This window comes from Hemicordylus capensis, chromosome 1, assembly GCF_027244095.1.
Source record: "Hemicordylus capensis ecotype Gifberg chromosome 1, rHemCap1.1.pri, whole genome shotgun sequence".
Classification (NCBI taxonomy): domain Eukaryota; kingdom Metazoa; phylum Chordata; class Lepidosauria; order Squamata; family Cordylidae; genus Hemicordylus; species Hemicordylus capensis.
The window spans coordinates 83269874-83288425 of NC_069657.1; the positions used below are offsets into that span (position 1 = coordinate 83269874).

The 18552-nt window shown below is 40.0% G+C and overlaps 1 protein-coding gene across 46 annotated transcripts in view; it reads right to left on the reverse strand.

Moving 5' to 3' along the window:
- MADD (MAP kinase activating death domain) overlaps positions 1–18552 on the reverse strand; it is a 142539-nt gene that overhangs the window by 29489 nt on the left and 94498 nt on the right. For 8 of the 46 annotated variants that reach the window (XR_008314315.1, XM_053287621.1, XM_053287585.1 and 5 more), the window contains 12 exons: positions 17794–18000; positions 15198–15251; positions 11068–11168; positions 9032–9115; positions 7100–7258; positions 6437–6545; positions 5691–5753; positions 5142–5262; positions 4643–4748; positions 3450–3560; positions 1497–1604; positions 1250–1414 (listed from right to left, as the gene is read on the reverse strand). Coding sequence is in view for 45 of the 46 variants with exons in the window: in XM_053287621.1 (XP_053143596.1) it covers positions 1250–1414; positions 1497–1604; positions 3450–3560; positions 4643–4748; positions 5142–5262; positions 5691–5753; positions 6437–6545; positions 7100–7258; positions 9032–9115; positions 11068–11168; positions 15198–15251; positions 17794–18000 (1388 nt within the window). In the remaining variant the exon portion in view is untranslated. The remainder of the gene's footprint in view (positions 1–1249; positions 1415–1496; positions 1605–3449; positions 3561–4642; positions 4749–5141; positions 5263–5690; positions 5754–6436; positions 6546–7099; positions 7259–9031; positions 9116–11067; positions 11169–15197; positions 15252–17793; positions 18001–18552) is intronic. The other 38 variants (XM_053287588.1, XM_053287599.1, XM_053287600.1 and 35 more) reach the window with 11 other exon arrangements.

Consider the following 18552-nt stretch of genomic DNA (forward strand, 5'->3'; position numbering starts at 1 on the left):
GCTTGCCCCAAAATGTATCCCAGTGCTTAAAAAATCTAAATCCCTCCTCCTGGCACCATCATCCCATGCACACTTTGAGGCCCCTCAGCTTCGCCTGTCTCACTCATCTTGCACGTGGAACAGGTAGCACTTCAGAGAATGCTACCCTGTGGGTTCTAGATTTCATTATGCTACCTACCAGCCTAAATGTGGCTTCCCGGACCTCACGGCTGCATTTCGCACTATTGTTGGTGCCAACGTGCACCAACCTTGGAGAAGCCACTGCCAGTCTGTGAAGACAATACTGAGCTAGATAGACCAATAGTCTGACTCAGTATATGGCAGCTTCCTATGTTCCACCATGACAGCTGACTCCTCACCCGGAATACCTAACAGCATATCTAGATGCTGCGTGACATCCGCAAACTTTGCACCAGGCAGGTCATTGTGTGGTCTATATGTGGGTCACAAACCCATCTCTCTATGCACCTAACAATCAAATTGCTTACTACTAGGAGGCCTCTGCCCCTGGAGCAGTATCCTCTGTGCGAGAGGATATGGATGCATCACCCAAGAAAGAGGTCCCTTCCAAGGGAGCATTCCCCTCTTCCTCAGACTGATGTCCTCCTTCCCCAAGACCTTCATTCTACATGACAGCAGAGGAGCTGTTAGCCTGGGAGTGTGTTGCCTCTATCACATCCCGGAGGGTCTCGTCTACATACCTCTCTGTCTCTCTGAGCTTCTTCAGGTCAGCCACCTTGGTTTTGAGGGAACCTACTTGTTCCCTGAGAGCCAGAAGGCATCGAGCACACACCCACAACTTCTGTCCCTCAGGGAGATAGTCATAAATGCAACACTCCGTGCAATACACTGGGAAGCACTCCCTTCCCTGCTGGCATTCTACCTTCATAACTAGTTTCATTGGCTATTTAGATGTAAAGTCACATATAGTTTGACCCCTGAGGGATTCTAACTGCATCTTCATTTATTCCATCCTAAACCCAATATTAGAATGTTTTCAAGTAGTATGGTAACCATAGTCCACTCCCAGAAACTATGTCACTGGCATGGGCAGAAAATGATGCAACTGGACCCATGGAAACAAATTATGGTGACACACCATTACCAGAAGTTATCATGTTGCAAGCTGGCTGCTGGCTAACTGCACCAAATGTCTTGGGGATAGACTCAAAAACAGACAAGTCCCAGGTTGTCCTGTACAATACTGTTGTTTCTATCCTCTGTGAGCAGAGCTTGTGGGAAAACATACCTTTTTGGTGTAGAACTTATTCAGCTGGGTTTCCTGGCCATTCCTCCTCCACAGACAAAGCACTTTAGTTTTGGGACAGTATGTCATGTTGATGAGTTTTTCATACCACCAGCGTTCATACACGGTGCCAATGTTGCTTCTTAGCACAATACAATCATCACACACCTGGAGACAGAAAGAGTCTTAAATGGGAATCATCACTTAATCCAATAAGGGCAGTTTTGTTAGCATTTAATCAAGTCTCTACCTCCATGAAGAAAATGTCTCCTGTTGTATCTGTTCCAGCATGTACCACAAATGTTTGTTTTTTGATGTGTCTGCTGCCACTGGGTCGGATTGCGAGCTCTCTGCCAGTCTAATAGGAGGAGAGAAAAATCCCAATTAAGAACCTGCCATTTTAATCTATACTACAGAACTACCAGATTAGATGTCCTGTGTAAAGCACTCTCTTCAAAATTGGATTTAAACATTGGTGGGAGGCAGAATAGTATTTGGAAGTGTAGCAGTGTAATACAATTTTGCACTTAAACTTTTAAGAATTATAGAATTGCTTTCAAGCCTCTATTACTTAGGCAGAGGAATCATAACCAGAATGCACAAGGCAGCTGCATATAACACTACACATGCTAAACTGTCCCATTAAAATTGTTGGAAGTGAAGGACTTTGCGCTGTCTCTTGTCTCAATGACAGTGGAGGACAGACTAGTGAGTCAGAGGGCTAGAGGGTCAAGACATTGGTCATCCCTTCTCTACTGCTCTGACACTATCCCTTTGGAATGTAGATTGCTACTCTTAGGGACACTTTGTTCCTTCCAGCCACTTCCGTCCTCTCTCCTTTCTCTTCCCTTCCTTCTACCTTGCAACATGCAAGCTTCTCTCCCCTGCACCATGTGTGCAGAGATGCAGAATCCATCTGCATCCAGATAGATAGATAGATTAGAGATCCCAACTCCTCACTCTCCTATCTAGAATGGAGTTCTCTAATAAATACAATTTATATTGATTTGAAACTATGAACTGGCTCCAAGTTACTTTACTCTCAGCATACACGCATGCCTACTAAATTCCGCTGTGTTGTGCCTCAGTGCACTCTGCTATAATGAAAAAGGGTTTCTCTTACCAGAGAGAATTCCCAACAAAAAACATTGGGAGCTGAAAGTGCTTAATTTTGACTGGATTGTACCGATTTTGTTTTTAAAGTATGCACATTAAATACATTTCAACAACAACTCTTAAAAAGAAAGCATACATGTGCAACTTCATATTTTCAGTAATGAAAACTCTGTTTAAATTTAAAGATGATGGGCAACACTATCTGATTATTTTATAATCTTTTAGCAGTGATCCAAGGATAGTGGACCACCTAAAGAGCAGTCTACTCTGCTCACATGAAAAATAAACTCGTTTCCAATGCCTGAATTGTGTGTGTGTGTGTGTGTGTGTGTGTGTGTGTGTGTGTGTGTGTGTGAGAGAGAGAGAGAGAGAGAGAGAGAGAGAGAGATTAACATCAAACCACAATCCCTTTTTTGCACTACCTGCTGAACATTTCAGCTCCTTAGCCAGGCTTGCAAGAGGAAAAACAGAGCTTCAGACTAGAGAGGTTGTTTACCCATTTAGCTTCTGACACAGCCCCATGGGTAGCTGGCACATGATAGCCGAAGCAAACACCACGGGCAGGAGGCAGTTTTTATAAGGAATCTGATAGAAGAAGCCCCAAAATATCCAACCTAAGTATCCACTGCTCTGAGTAAGACAGGTGAGAATCTGATTCTCTCTCATGCAAGTATTGTTGAGTAAACCTGCATAATTCAAAGGCACTTCTGGCCAGGTCTGAGTCCCACCAGCACTTGTCGCCATAAAAGGATACAAGGTGGGAAAACATCCTAAAAGCATTGTTCTAGACTGGAACAGGAAGGTATACAAGAGAGGAGAAATGTGACCCATAGTTGTCAAGTAGTATCTTCTATTTGCAATATTTTAATCTTGTATATATTATACTAAATAAATAATGAAAGAGGGACACATGATTAATCTGCCACCCTTCAATTCATCACACATTGTCAAATTTTGGCAGTGAATGACACCAATCAGTATAGGAGTGCAAGTGGAGGACTAATGCTTCTAAAGGCTCCCCTTACATTAACAAATGATACAGGGTTCATTAACTTAATAAACAAATTTTCAAGATGTGTTAACTTACTAAATTGGCACATTTGTCAAGCAGTTCATTTATTTCTTGACTATGCACTAGGCCAACGTGCGATTTTCCCATCAATCGGCGCACTTTCTTTCTAATATCATTCTTGTTCACCTAAAACGCAAAATACAGTATTTTGTTTACTGACATCTCTCCAGTTAGAGACCTAAGTATTGCATTGTAATGATTTACATCTGAGTACAAGAACAGAAACTGATCTGGGTCATCAACTGTGTCCCAATGAGCATAAGCTACCATGTACACCAATGAAGGCCAGTCAAGACAGGGTATTGTGTGTTAACAACGTTTGTGTTGCAAAAATTAAATGACTGGGAAGGGGGGAGAGATCATATACCCAATTAAAGACTTTAAAAGCAAGCATCCGTTTATGACATATCCTTACTTGAATCATTATTCTCTACGGGATTCTTATATATTAGGGTTTGGCAACTAGTGGCTCATAGATTTAAGATACATATTGTTAGCCCCCTCCACCTTGCTACCTTCCCTCAATATATTATTATACTGAAACAGTTTGGGGGGAAAGAGAGCTGAAGACATGAATAGATGGAGGTACACTCAGTCTTCCTCAGACTACATCGCCAAGAGAAAGTTGGGAGAGAAGGCAGCTACTTGGCAATTAGGTGGGAAGGCAGATGTGGCTGCTATGTATCCCTCCCCCCCCCCCCGCAAAAGGGTTCTGGTGACAGATTTTTCTGTACCAAATGTACAGCTAGATTGGGCTCATCCACGCATTAGAACTGTGCCAGTGGCTAGGGTTAAAGTTCCTCCTCCTGCTGCTGCAGGCTCAACTTAAGTCTACTGGCTTAAAAAAACAAAAACAAAAAACATACTTCACATGTAGTTTGGCCCTAAGGCACAGAAATGAGAAAAGAGATATTTTTATTTTTTGGCTGGTGTGCTGTTTTCTCAGTCTTCCCCAGAGGCCAAAGCACATGAGTGAAGAGGCTACCTCCCTTTCCCAATGGTTACCCAAACAACCTCAGTTTCAAGCAGTATAAAGAGAAGTCCCGTTCCCCCCCCCTTGATGTTCTGGTATAGAAAAAAGGAGAAGCTGGACTCTTCATATCTTAATTCAATGTTATTAGGAAGATATCTTTTTCATCACAAATACATACAACCTTATGACAACAATCCCATGACCATGTACAAAATGAGTCTAAAATATCTGGTACCTTCACCATAAGCATGTAGGCTACCATATTGTGAAGCAATGTAGCCAATAAGCGGTCTTCGTCATCTTCTAAGCGCTTCCGGTCATGGTCCCCTAGAGAAAAATATCTATGGGAAGAAAGAGACATGAAAATGGAGCCAAGGATGGTATTTCATCCAACTCACTGAACAGAAAGGGAGCAAAATGCTGTTTACTTCCCCATCTGTTATTTTTCATCTCTGCCTTAAATCTCTCCACAACCCCAGTACAAGATATCTCCAAGTTAAATGTTGCCTATGCCAAGCCAAGGATGTAACATTTTGAGAACCCTGAACTGAAAGACAAATCAAGCAAAAGTGTAGGAAATCATAACAGAGGAAAATTTTGAGAATTAAATTTAGAGTTATACCCATGTACTTATACCATTTACTGGCATAAATTCTCAAAATTACCAGAAATTAGCTCATCCCAAGATGAAATAGTGCAGAAAGAAAAATGATAGAATAATTAATGTAATTTACCTGTCAATCATCTCTTGAGGTCCCTGGTCCATTCCCATTCCTTCTCTCTCTAACATCACAGCATCTAGAAAAGCGTCTTCCCAGAACTGCATTTGGTCCCACAGAGTTGAACGCTCTTTACCTACATAGCATTCAGTATGTTAATCTAGAGCATCCATATTTTTGTTAGACAGAACAGATCTGCTCTCTTTTTCAGTCTACGGGTACGCTCCAAATAAATCACACAAATCACAAGAATAATCACAATAAAATAAAATGCACAGCAAAATCAGTTTTGATAACATACACAAAAAAGAGCAAAACAAACCAAGAGAAGCAAAATATCCCCTGTACTAATTCACTGTATATATTGCAAGCATTTCTGGTCCTTTCTCATATGCTACAGCAGTACATCAACATTCTTTCATTCTGTATTGCCATTCTGACAATATTCTCCAAAATGAAAATGATGCCTAAAGCAAGAAGAATAGAACAGGTCTGAGGGTACAGAAGCACATGCAAGAAGTTTTCTTCAAAACACACAGAAAAGCAGAAAGAAGAAATTATTACTCAGAGAGAAGGTTTCCATGGCAGCATCCTCTAATTGGTCCCAGACAGATCCTTTATCCCTCCCTTTACAGTTCCAAGCAAGCAGCAACATGGCAGCAAAGAAGAGAAATGAAGAATGTGACAAGACTGTCTGGGCAATTTCTTTAGATTATCAAGGCTAAGTTTTTAAAAAGCTACAGTAAAAATATGCCGTGTTCTTCAAGGTATTATTAAAAGGGGACGTAATACTTTTCAATCACATGAGCATATTTACTATCGTACTGTGTAATTATACAATTTAGTTTTTCAAGACACCATTTTAAATGCACACCTCAGAACTTGACAGCATTTATATACATTGGCTGAACTTATACACACTGCCTGATATCTTAACTAAGAAAGTGCCAGTGCAGGAACAGGATTAGAACACCACTTCCAAATTTACTGCACTGGTGCACTGGGGAAGGAGTGGTTTTTAATGACCTCCCCTTCTCCAGGAAGCCCTCTGGGAACATATTTTCAAATGGCACAGAAGGCTTCCTGGAGAAGAGGGAGATCATTTTTAAAAATCGCATCATTCCATGGTGACTTCTCTAGGTCAGAAATTTGTCTTAATGTATCCTCTTACTGATTTTTGTTTAGAAAAATACTACAGCCAAGGTTAGAACATGTCTGCTATTTTGCTGCAATATCTATGCTCTGAACATATATGGCCCAAATAGGATAAACTCTTCTATTTCCAAAGTTTCTAACAAAAGTTGTCTTACCCAGCAGACCCTCATAGAGATAAACCCGTTGGCTTGCATCTTCTGGAGCTCTCCCAGGACTACTGCATTTGCTGTCTTTAATTGTTGGCTTCAAACTATGAGATTTGCCCTTTAAAAAAAAAAAGGCAAAAATGCCATATAGGCCGGTTTACTCAGGCATGCACTATTGCTTTTTATTATGCACTCAACTACAAAGGTTGTTCTGCAAATGAAATAGTGATGCTGTTGAGCAAAGAGATAAATAATTCAGAAGGTGAAAAATAAAGGTTAGAAAACTTCAGATACTTCTCAAGTTCAAATCAGTTTGAAGATACTTTATAGCCCTGACAAGAAGCATAAGGTCTTTAAAGAGATCTCTAACGCTCTAAACCCAATTCACACTTTGTACAGCAAGCACTCTTGTCACGCACCCACTGTAGTTTGCAGAGCTTGACACATAATTCAATCTAACTTTATTTCTATAGTCACCCTATAACATGAGGGCAGATACCACACACCCACACTTAGCGACACATGCTGGTTAGACACATTCAGCTCGTCATCACTTGCACTTCTTCAAGGAAGATGCATCCTTAAAAAAAACATTGCATCTATTGGCGATTACATAATTCACCATTACCACCACTACCACCACTCTTAGACAAAAACTAAGCATGTTCTTACAAAGATAGAGCTAGTAGCAGCATTTGTCTCAATTTCACTGTCTGAAACAGTCCCTCGTGATCCTGTCAGGTTTCCACCACTTTCTCCACCAACACCATCACCAGCATTGCTGCTCAAATCACTGTCTGCTCCCAGTGTCTCCCCAGAGCTGTTGCTCACCTGAAAGAAACACCAACAGTTTAGACCCTGCCCATTTATTATGCAATATTAGCCAATACCGTGAAGACAGAGATTAAGTCAGAATGCCACTTGAAAGTTTATGAGATACTGAGAAAGCCATCATCCCTACCAAAAGTAAAATATGAGGCCTGTCTGACCTGAGCCATGCTACCAAAGAGATCCATGCTAACAAATCACAGAGTGTGAACAGACTGCCTGAAGGAGAAAATGTTGAGCATTTGCTTAAAAACTTTAATGCTATTTCTTCAAAAGCTAAAACAATTAAAAATAAAGGACTAAACCTAATTTATTCAATTAACATGACAGCTGTTAGGAAGAAAAACACTTCAAAAAAAGAACACTGGGAAAAAAATCTCATTCTTAGGTCATATAGTACCATTGAAAACAACAGTTCTAGTTATAGCCACATTCCATACTTTCCAGTAAGTCATAACTCACTGTAATTCCAGTCATTCCAGTGACACACCTCTGTGTCTGTGTGTGCGTGCGTGTGCGTGTGCGTGTGCGTGTCAGTTCAAATGATGGGCAGCCCCATACAATCATCTGCAGGAGTATGCAGAGCAACTGGTCATTTACAGACCGTAGGGAATTTAATGGAGACATCAACTGCATGAATGAACACCCCAACATGGGAGCTGTATACGCAGCCTCCCACTATTCAGGCAGTCAGAGAATTGCTTGGAAGAGAGTAGCTGCACATGCATGAATGGTGGAGGTAACGGGCACAACCACCATACAGAAAATAGTTTGTACCTCCAGTGATTTCTACTGGGCCATATGCCCTGTATGCTTCCACAGATGCCAAACATAAGATCCAGGTTTCAATTCAAGCAAGGGGAAAGGTCTAACCACTTGCCTATGGGGTTCTACAAGCTATCACAACAGTCAGGCACATACAAGAATGATTTTGAAGTGTTAAAACTGGCAAACCATTTACAGCCAGCATGCTTGGGCTTCAATATAAATAGTTTCATTTATTTAAATGGGTCAAAATAAAATGCTGGCAAATTACCCACAATGTGATTTAGATGGCTCTAGGATACAAGTTTAGACATTTGTGATCCTCTGCATATGGACTGCATTTAGTCAGATTTCTTGAAAAATTAAACAATTTGAAATTTTAAACCCCTGCTAACTTGACAAAGAGGCATCTTTTAATGTGGTGATTCTCTTTATTTAGCAGGGGGAGAGTAACTGGCCCTATCCACCCCCAGCACAGTACCTCCAGTGACTGTTGCTGCTGGTGTCTATCTTATGTTTCTTTTTAGAATGTGAGCCCTTTGGGGACAGGGAGCCATTTTATTTATTTATTATTTCTCTGTGGGAAGGACTCGATGTCTGGATAAAACAAACCAGTCAATAACACCTGTCTGACTGTGTAAACAAGAAATAATAATAATAATATTTTCCCAAAACAAATGGCTACAATATGACAATTAAGCTCATAGGAAATATATAATTTTAGGAAATAATTTAACTCATTTAATGTTACAAAATATATTTTTGTAAATGAACATTTTACAACTGTCTAGGAACAGACAGGGCACACACACACATACCAGGGAACTATACAAACTGGATAACATGCTTAAGTATAACACTGGAGAGATAAGGCAGGAAGGAGGGAATGTACACCAGACACAAATTGCACCTGCAATGTACATAACTAGAAAAAGTACATGCACACAAACAGGCCTGGAAAACAGTTGCTAAAAAGTCTAGCCCAAAGATTCCACTTTGTTCATGCCCTACCACAGTGCTAACTTCAGAATCTTGGCTGGTGCTTCGGATCATAACAGCAGGTCCCGTGCTTGCCACAGAGTCCAGATCACTCTTCTGAAACCATGCATAGATAGGAAAGGGGAGGGAGAAATCACATTAGACTTTTCTGTTTAGAGACATTATCAAGATACTTCATTTAGAGCCACTCTGTTAAGAAAATGTAGATGCCCAAAATAAACAGCAATAATGTTTTAGTCATATCACCACTTCCCCCAGATTGAATACATCTGCCCTATACTGAAAAGTAGCGTCTCTGAATGGCTGGTTGCACACTAAGGCCTTTTAAAACTGCTGAGAAGCAGCTGTTTTTGCTGTCAACTAGGTGCAGAATTAAAATGGTGGCTCCACCTGGCACAGAATAAGAACACAATTTTCCCCATTAAAATCCACAATTATCATCCACATGGTACAAACGGGAAAAAGCCTGGTTTTGAAAAGTAAGAGGAGGGAAAAGGAAGGAGGAGAGAAGAGAGAAAACCCTCATTCACATGGAACCTTGGAGAGGCTTGCAATGCAATGCAATGCCTTGTAAGTTCCTTCATAGCTCAGTTTCACACAGTGTAGTCACTGCCCCCATCCCCAGCTCAGAGCTCAAGCTGAGGGGAGCAACAAACATTTTTTTAAGAAACCAATTTGGCTTTCAATAAAAAGGTGGAAATGGAAGCAAATTAGCAGCACTTTGCCAGTCTATGCTGGCAAAGATGTTCCAATTCCATAACTAGAACACTGGTGTTCTAATTCCCTCATCTCCCCAAACTTCAAGTATACGTTGATGGGATCTGAGCTGTTGGTGACTGACCAAGAGTGGGATCTTGGGTCGTGGTAGACAGCTCGTTGAAAGTGTCGACTCAATGTGCCACAGCTGTGAAAAAGGCCAATTCCATGCTAGGGATCATTAGGAAGGGGATTGAAAATAAAATGGCTAATATCATAATGCCCTTATACAAAACGATGATGCGGCCATACCTGGAGTACTGTGTACAATTCTGGTCACCACATCTAAAAAAGGACATTGTAGAACTGGAAAAGGTGCAGAAGAGGACAACCAAGATAATCAGGGACCTAGAGCACCTTTCTTATGAGGCAAGGCTACAACACCTGTAGCCTTGCCTCATTTAGTTTAGAAAAAAAGACGACTGCTAGGAGACATGATCGAGGTCTATAAAATCATGCATGGAGTGGAGAAAGTGGAGAAAGAGAAATTCTTCTCCCTATCATATAACACTAGAACCAAGGGTCATCCCATGAAATTGATTGCCAGGAAATGGAGGACCAGCAAACCGAAGTATTTTTTCACACAATGTATAATCAACTTGTGGAATTCTCTGCCACAAGATGTGGTGACAGCCAACAACTTAGATGGCTTTAAGGGGGGCTTGGATAACTTCATGGAGGAGAGGTCTATCAATGGCTACTAGTAAGAGCGCTATAGGCTACCTCCAGCCTCAAAGGCAGGATGCCTCTGAGTACCAGTTGCAGGGGAGTAACAGTGGGAGAAAGGGCATGCCCTCAACTCCTGCTGTAGGCTTCCAGTGGCATCTTGTGGGCCACTGTGTGAAACAGGATGCTGAACTAGATGGTCATTGGGCCTGATCCAGTAGGGCTGTTCTTATGTGGGTTGTGATAACTCCTTATAACCTCATCAGCCAGTTCCACGGTAGCTGTTTAGTTCAAAATTGCCATACTTCATCCACTCATTTTTTGCAGAAAGGTCAAAGATAATCATTGCTAGCCCATAGTATTCCCACATCCCCCAAGCCATCCTACCATGTCATTTCAACCTTGATTTGTGGCAATGTTTCTGCCTCTTATGGAATTAGAACAGCAGCTATGAAGAAACTTGCAAGGCATTTCATTGCATTGCATGCCTCTCCAAGGTTCCATGTGAGTGCGGGGTTTTCTCTCTTCTCTCCTCCTTCTCCCTCCCCTTACTTTTAAAAACCAGGCATTTACTGAGCAGCCGCTTGAGAAACTACTTCATAAAATGAAATGTAAGGGGCACTCACCTGGGAACTGGAGGTTAAACTTAGACCACTGTCTGCACTGATCTGAGATTTCTTCTCATCTGTCTCTCCCAGATCAAAGAAGTGTTTTGTACCTTCCGACCCTAAGGAGAGGGAGAGGGATATGGTGTTAGTGTGACATGGGAAACAAGAAATGTAGAAGGCAGATGGCCTTGGTGCATGAGCAGAACAAGAGGACAAACGAGTGCACCTTCTTCTCTACTTTGTCAGTACAATATACCCCAGCTGGTTGCAATCACCAGTCTGTCCAATATGTCAAGTGCACCTCAGAGGCAGACAGACTGCCTTAAACAATCACCCATTTGAGAAAGGGGGAGGAGGGGAAAGAGGAGACAAAACAGGTGTCAGACAGATTCCAGTTAATACAAGACATGCCAAACAGGCATCACATGACTCTGGAAAGCCACTTCCTTAGATGATTGATTGATTGTTTGGGGGGGGGGAGGTGAGGTGTTTACATCTTATTGCTTGCCATCTTGTACTAGATATATTGCAACACCAGAGCTCAAGCTTTCCCCCTACTCATCAAGTGATACACGGCAGGACTATTCAAGAACAATAATTTGTGTTCCACAGATAAGAGCCTCAAGGAGGACAGTTGGGGACAAATAGCAATATTATACATGTAAGGATGTAACAAATGGCTCTCCAGAGTTTGCAACAATGTCGGTGAAGCAGTGAGCATGGATTTCAAGCTGATGCAAAGGCATGCATTCATTATCCCACCCTATCCATAAATAAAAAGTAGTACCGAAATGATTTATGCTAAATTCATGCAGTTACAGATGTTTTACCTCGTGATATGACAGACAGAAAGAAAATGGATGGGAAGAGACAGAGAATTGGGAAGGGATTGGAAAGCACTGTGCAATGGGAGTAAGGAAGTAGGAGAAGAATACATTAAAGATTGTACACAGGTCACCATTAAGAGCTCAGAAGGGAGAAGAGACTGAACACGACTCTTCTGCCATAGCCATATCTGCCAACTGTTCCATAACAGGGACACATGACCAGCAGCTGGAGGATTTTTTTTTTTTAAATTATAGAGCTAGGATGTGTACAGGTAATTATGTCTGGCAGCTCTATGTACACAATATAGCAGTTCCTTACATACCACTAAATATGGTGAACTAGAAATCAGGAGTGCAAGTGCGATTATATGTGATGCCTATTACTAGATAGTACTAACACCAGAAAAAGTGAAACTGGGAACAAGAGAGAAAGAAAAATAATATATATATATATATGGTGTGCATGAATATTATTGGTGTGTATTTTGGGGATGACCATATTACTCATGAATGGTGAAACCGCAAATAAGATGTGCCACTCATCTCAAATGCTTAAAATACTTGCATGTACTAGTTTATCATTCCATCAAGAATCCTCTATAGGTAATATATTTCAAAAAGAAAGTATTATACAGAGCATTTAGAAAGTAACTGACAGTGGTTTTAAAACCTTGACTTTGGTGTCTTAATTTTCCCAGCACATCATCACTTAGATGCCTCCAACTGTGATGCAAGGGATGCTTTTTTAAAGTTAGCGGGAAGTGGAACCATCAAAACCCATAAAACCCATGGAATCTGCTTTCAGGTAAATCTATTAAGGACTGAGTTACAAACATCAATAGGGTTTTTGTGTAATCTCTTTAAATCAATCAAGAACACCGGTTTATAGTAAGTAAAAAGAGGTCTGAAAAGAACTGAAAACTGGAATAATCTGTAGATTAATCAATTTACTAATCATAGATTAAAGTTCCATCATTTGAATGATGCTGGCAGGATGTGACTGACTCTGCTTTACAGTTAAACACTGTGAATAGATGTTCACTGTGCACGGCACTGCTTGGAAACCCAACTATATGCACAATAAGGCAACTCCTTCAAGATGTATTTTTAGTATAGATCAGCTAAAATATATATCTCCATTAGACCTGTTCAAAATATAATTTGCATTACTCAAGTAATTGGTCACACACAAAAACACACTCCAGTTAACTGCCAAAAAAAGGTCCAAATAATTTCAAGCCCTTGTTCAGCCTAAGCCCATGGAAGGAGAAAAATAACTATTTCTTTTAGTTATTTCTACAAAAACTAGTTCTGAACATATTTCAATATTTTAATGATAAAAAAGCAAGGAGGATACAATCCAGAAAATATCAAACTTCTATCCCACAAAAATCAAGAGGAATTAACCACTCAAACTATGTAGTAAAGTTTTATGGAAATCAATGGGAATCAAGCATGCCTAAACTTCTCTGCACTCAACAGCTCAATTCATAAGTTATTTCTGCAAGCCAAGAACCACTGCTATATAGATCAGCTTTCAAAACGTTCTGTTATCAGAGTGAGGAAAAGCCCTCTCAAAGTCTCTTCTACTTTCCTCATCTTTCTCAAGTTTTCCAAGAATGTAACATTTCTACAAACATGATTATAGAATTGAGAGGTCACAACCCCTTCTGCTTTGGACAGGATAACATGTATCCAAAGCTTCTTAGACTGCCTATCCAGTCTTTCCTTTAAAGGTGCTTGAAAATAACCAAGGACCGGCACTGAACAAACCTGATTTAGTTTACCACAAGTGAAACAGACATTATTGATTAAATAGTACAAGTCAAAAGTGAATTAATATCATGTCTAAACAATCTAAGAAGCTTCACAAGAGAGTATTCAGTGATACTCCAACCATGTATAGCAGAGTGCGTCTTTATTGATTATTTTAAAAAAATGCAATCTGGTTTAATCATAAAACTATCAAATATATTAACCAGAAAGAGGCATGAACAGTGCAAAATGCCACTTTGTAGTGACATTTGCAAGATTTGCCCAATAACTCATTTAATTAGTAATGTACTATGGGACAAACTATGTTACACACCATTGCACTGCAACAAAACCCCAATTACACATCTTCTTTGCAAGAGTCACAGGAGGGGGCACTTTGAACTGGAGAAGGAGCAGAAGGAAAGGGAGGGTTTAACCTTCCCTCTACATCCCATTTTCACCTGAAGATCTCCACTCTGAGCTGCTTCTACCCTTTCTGGTGTTTCAGCGGTAGCATAATTTATAGTTTGCCCCTCCATCCCTGCCAGATCTGCACAGATCCATCTTTACATAGCCTTTTACCTCTACTCAGTACATAACAGATGCTATTAGTCAATTACATACATATATGTAATTGTGATATAACAGGGTATCCTGGAGATTTAGTTTGTAACTATGTTCACATTGCTATCTCACATTCATTTCTATGGGTATTGAGGACATAGTAGAATCATGAAGCAGGCCTTGGCTGGCCAATTCATTCTTTTCCTAAGCATGGAAATCAAGGAACAACTGCTAAAAGAATAAAGCACCAACCTTGTTTTCTATTACCAGTTACCCATCAAACAAAAGAGCATCTTGCGGCGCCTTAAAAACTAAGTTATTTCATTGGCTCTAGTCCACAAAAGTTTCTGCTAAAATAAATGTGTGCACCTTTAAAGTGTCACAGGACACTTAGTTGTTTTTGCTGCAACTGATGAATAAGGTGACATCTTCTTGTTCATTAATCATTTTTCATATTATTCCCTAGGGTTATTTCCCACTTCATCCAAAGTAACTGATCACTGTCATTAATCAATAATGATGACCCATTCATCAGGGCTTCAGTTTCACATTTTATATCTGCTACTGCTGAAGAAATGTAGGACAAAGTCTCCTTACACAGAACACTCCTTGATGCAATACTGCAGAGGTTGAAAACATACCCTAAAAGAAGTTGAAATTTTATAGGAAAAACTGTTCAAAATCTATTTTAAATTCAGTGGTAAGGAAGGGTTTGAAGTTCAGTTGGAGGAGACAGGCTGTTTTTCCCCCCTCCTCTCCTGGTACAGAAAGGGCTATTCAGCCACCCAGAGGACAATTTGTTATGGGGCGGCTAACAAATAAAGTTTATTATTTTTATTATTATTATTCAGTGCACCCCAGCAACAAGATTTATCTAAGAATAGTGACCTCCTTGGTCTGCCCTATGGCTCATGTGGCATGGCTACTCGAAAGCTTGGGGAGTTGGCAGTTATGGGGAGGCTGGGGGAGTGTCAAGTTTCTGTCCTTTTATCATATCCTTACTCAGTTTTTCCAAAGCTTTTTGCTTTGTCACTTCCTGGTGCTTGTTCCACAATTCTACTCAAGATGCAATGTAAGCAGGAGAGAAAGACAGAAAAAGTGTCAGATGCAGATCAAAGAGGTGGAAATGGAAAACCAAAACAAAAATAAACCACCCAACCTTGAGCTGCCAAAGCAGAGATTAATGATAACTGCATGTGAAGAATTAATCACTTATTCAGTTGGATCAGGGCTGCATTTTCTTTATTCACAGGATTTCAAAAATAATGACCAAATACATTAACTGGCTGAGAAAAATAGCTCTAAGTGAGACTCACCTACCTGATCTCATGTGACTTCACAGAAATGACAGATTAAAAACAGACACTGTCAGGTTCTTTATGACCAACATTCAGAAAATTCTTATCAATAGGTTACCACAAAAAATACATTCTTATGTGACATTCCCCCACCCACCACAAAAGAAAAAGAAATCATATCCTCAAATCAAACTGGGGAAAATAAGCTGTATTTCTACCAAGACACAGACAGAAGGAAACTTAAAAAGCAAGATACTTGGGCTTGGCTGGCTATGCCCATCATAACCACTGGACTTCGCTTACTGCTTCTCTAGCCTGGTGTGTGCTGAATTTTGAAAATAGTAGCCTCTAAGTATTTTTAACTACACAAAGAAAAGAAAATGGAGAAAATAAAGCAATTCCATTCTGTTCAAATACTGTCCTTAAAGGTTTGTCAGTTTGCACTATTATCCCAGTTAAGATGAAAAAGACTTTCTGGAACAGGGCTCTTTTAAAACGACAGTGCTTGTTCAGAGTCTTTACACAATCTTGGTGAAAATCAAAACATAACCTACTCAGCAAACCTCCAAAATACGGCAGTTTTCTAAGATGTTTTCTTGTGCCAGTAAACTTCAAATCATTTCAGTTGCCAGCCTGGTGGCCCAGTGACAGAATCTCAGACAAGCATATTGGAGATTCTAGGATGAAAATGGCACTTTATGCCCTCTCTCGACTTTGGAAAGGAGAAGCTGGGAATACTACAAAGCAGGAAGGAAACTCAGTTCCTCAAAGAGCAGGGAAGGAGAAGAAAGCAGTGTTAAGAATTAAGTTTTTAAATTCTGCAATGGAAGTAAGGCATGGGAAAGAATAGACAGAAACAGGACAGGAAACTGATGCAGAACTCATTGAAGGAATACAGAAGGGACCATGAGCTCTAAGTTGTATTATTAAATAAGGGGGTTGGGATTTCTGCAATTATACTACAACTTATCTGGAAAACTTAATCACCTTCCCCATAATTTATTGATGGAAGGATAATCATTATTGAGCAAGACAAGACATGGGAAAGATGGTTGCTAGGTAGTTGGTTTTCATTTGCATTTATCAACTTCAATAGCAGCAACATTGACTGAAAGATGTTTTTGCAATAGTGATAAATACATTCAGACCTACAAATGATATGATTCCCCCACCATACCCCAATATTTCCAATTTTAAGGCTGAACACACAGCTGTGCTCCTGGCCCCATCCATCACAATTCTGCTTGCTTATTACATATACTGGTATAGAAGAATTGTGTGTCCATTAAAAGGAAACTCACTTCAAACTATGGTCAATGTTTAGGTAACAGGGAAAAGGTCATATTTCACAAACTAATCTGACATGTACATTTGCAAAGGTCTTTTTTCTTTGCACCCTTGACTACATTTGGATGGCAAATTCTCTGCACTACAGTCCTTTAAAACTTGATTTTCTTCTATCCCTTGAATAACCAAAAATATCCAGTCCATCAGTTCAGATTACAGAATTTAAATAGTTAGCAATTTTTTTAAAAAATGGGCTTCTGCCAAGCTGATTCAATAATTTCAACCCTAACTAGATATTAACCTGTTGTTAGCACTATTTATGCCAAAGTACGTACTGGAACAAGACACATTGTTTCTTAGTTATTTATAATGCATATGAGAATATAGTTTTAAGATTTATAGTATTCATTTCAGTAGGTTTTGCTGAGAAGGAAAAAGCAGATTTTCTATCATGTAAGACTATCCATCAGTCTAAGCTATTAGGATGTAATCACTGACATCCAAAATGTATAAAAATAGGAGCCAAAGGTGAAATCTTATAGACATACTTGATAATAAGTCCCAAGAACTTGTGAGAGTTACTTCCAAATAAACTTGCACAGAACTGGGCTATGAGAGATTGTTCTCTCAATGAGAACTTGTTTTTGTGGCCATACAATTGCTGGTGCACATATCGCAAGATGCTACGTTTCCATTACAGACTACCAGTTCTGTTTATAGCACTCTCTACCCACTATGACAATTATCAGAGTCTCAGATTCCATCACCAAATGGCAGTCCCCATCAGCTCAACTATAACATCCCCAACAGTACACTAGCACATCAGAAATGTTTGCTAATATTTCTCTAAGATGTGAAAAGAGCATGTATGACTAGCCTTTGCAGTCCAAGTGAGAGTGAAGCACATTTCTGCAGCAATGAAGGGGGAAATGGTCAAATGAGAAGGATGCAAATAGATTCAAATGCCAGTGCACAACCACGTTCCTGCATTCCATGTAAACATGAATACACACCAATAGAAGCTACAAAATTTTCTTCCTTTAGACTTCTTGTGTCAAACTCCCTTGGCCCTTTCCCTGCAGGGCTTGGTGCCCTTGGCATGAGCTGGGGTACTGGCAGTTGCACCTTGGGTTTCGGTTCCACCCTCATGGCTAAATTAGGGTCCTTGCCAACCGGAGTGATTGCTCCATCTGTTGGGCTTCGTTTTCGTTTTTCTGGCTCTTAAAGAGAAAGCATGAGAGAAAGGTAAGCCACCAGAGGGAAAAAGTCAATCTGTCAGTAGGAAAAAGTGGAGGAAAAGACTGGACAGATGTTGTTAGTGTATAGATTACTAAAAGGTAGGTTCTCACACTTAGATCCCACCATCATGCGGGAGAACAATGCTCAAAATACAGGGATAGGGTCTAAAGAAAAGTTATTTCTATTTATATTATTCTTAGGAGGAGCCTTCTTCCCCAAAAGATAATGAAGGTCCTGGAGAAAATAGCTGCATATTTTATAAAAGCACAAGACAAATGGAGAAGATTTTTTAAAATTCACATATGAACTCAGGGTCATCCCAGGAAATTGATCAACAATAGGTTTGAAATAGGAAATACCATTTCACACAATACATCATTAACTTTCATTGACACAAGATGTGGTGATGCTACAAATGGAGATACCTTAAAAGGGTTTCGACATATTCCTGGAGAGGGTAGGTCTATCAGCAGCTATTAACCATGATACTAAATGGAGCCTCTGTGTTCAGAAGTAGCACAACTCTTAATACT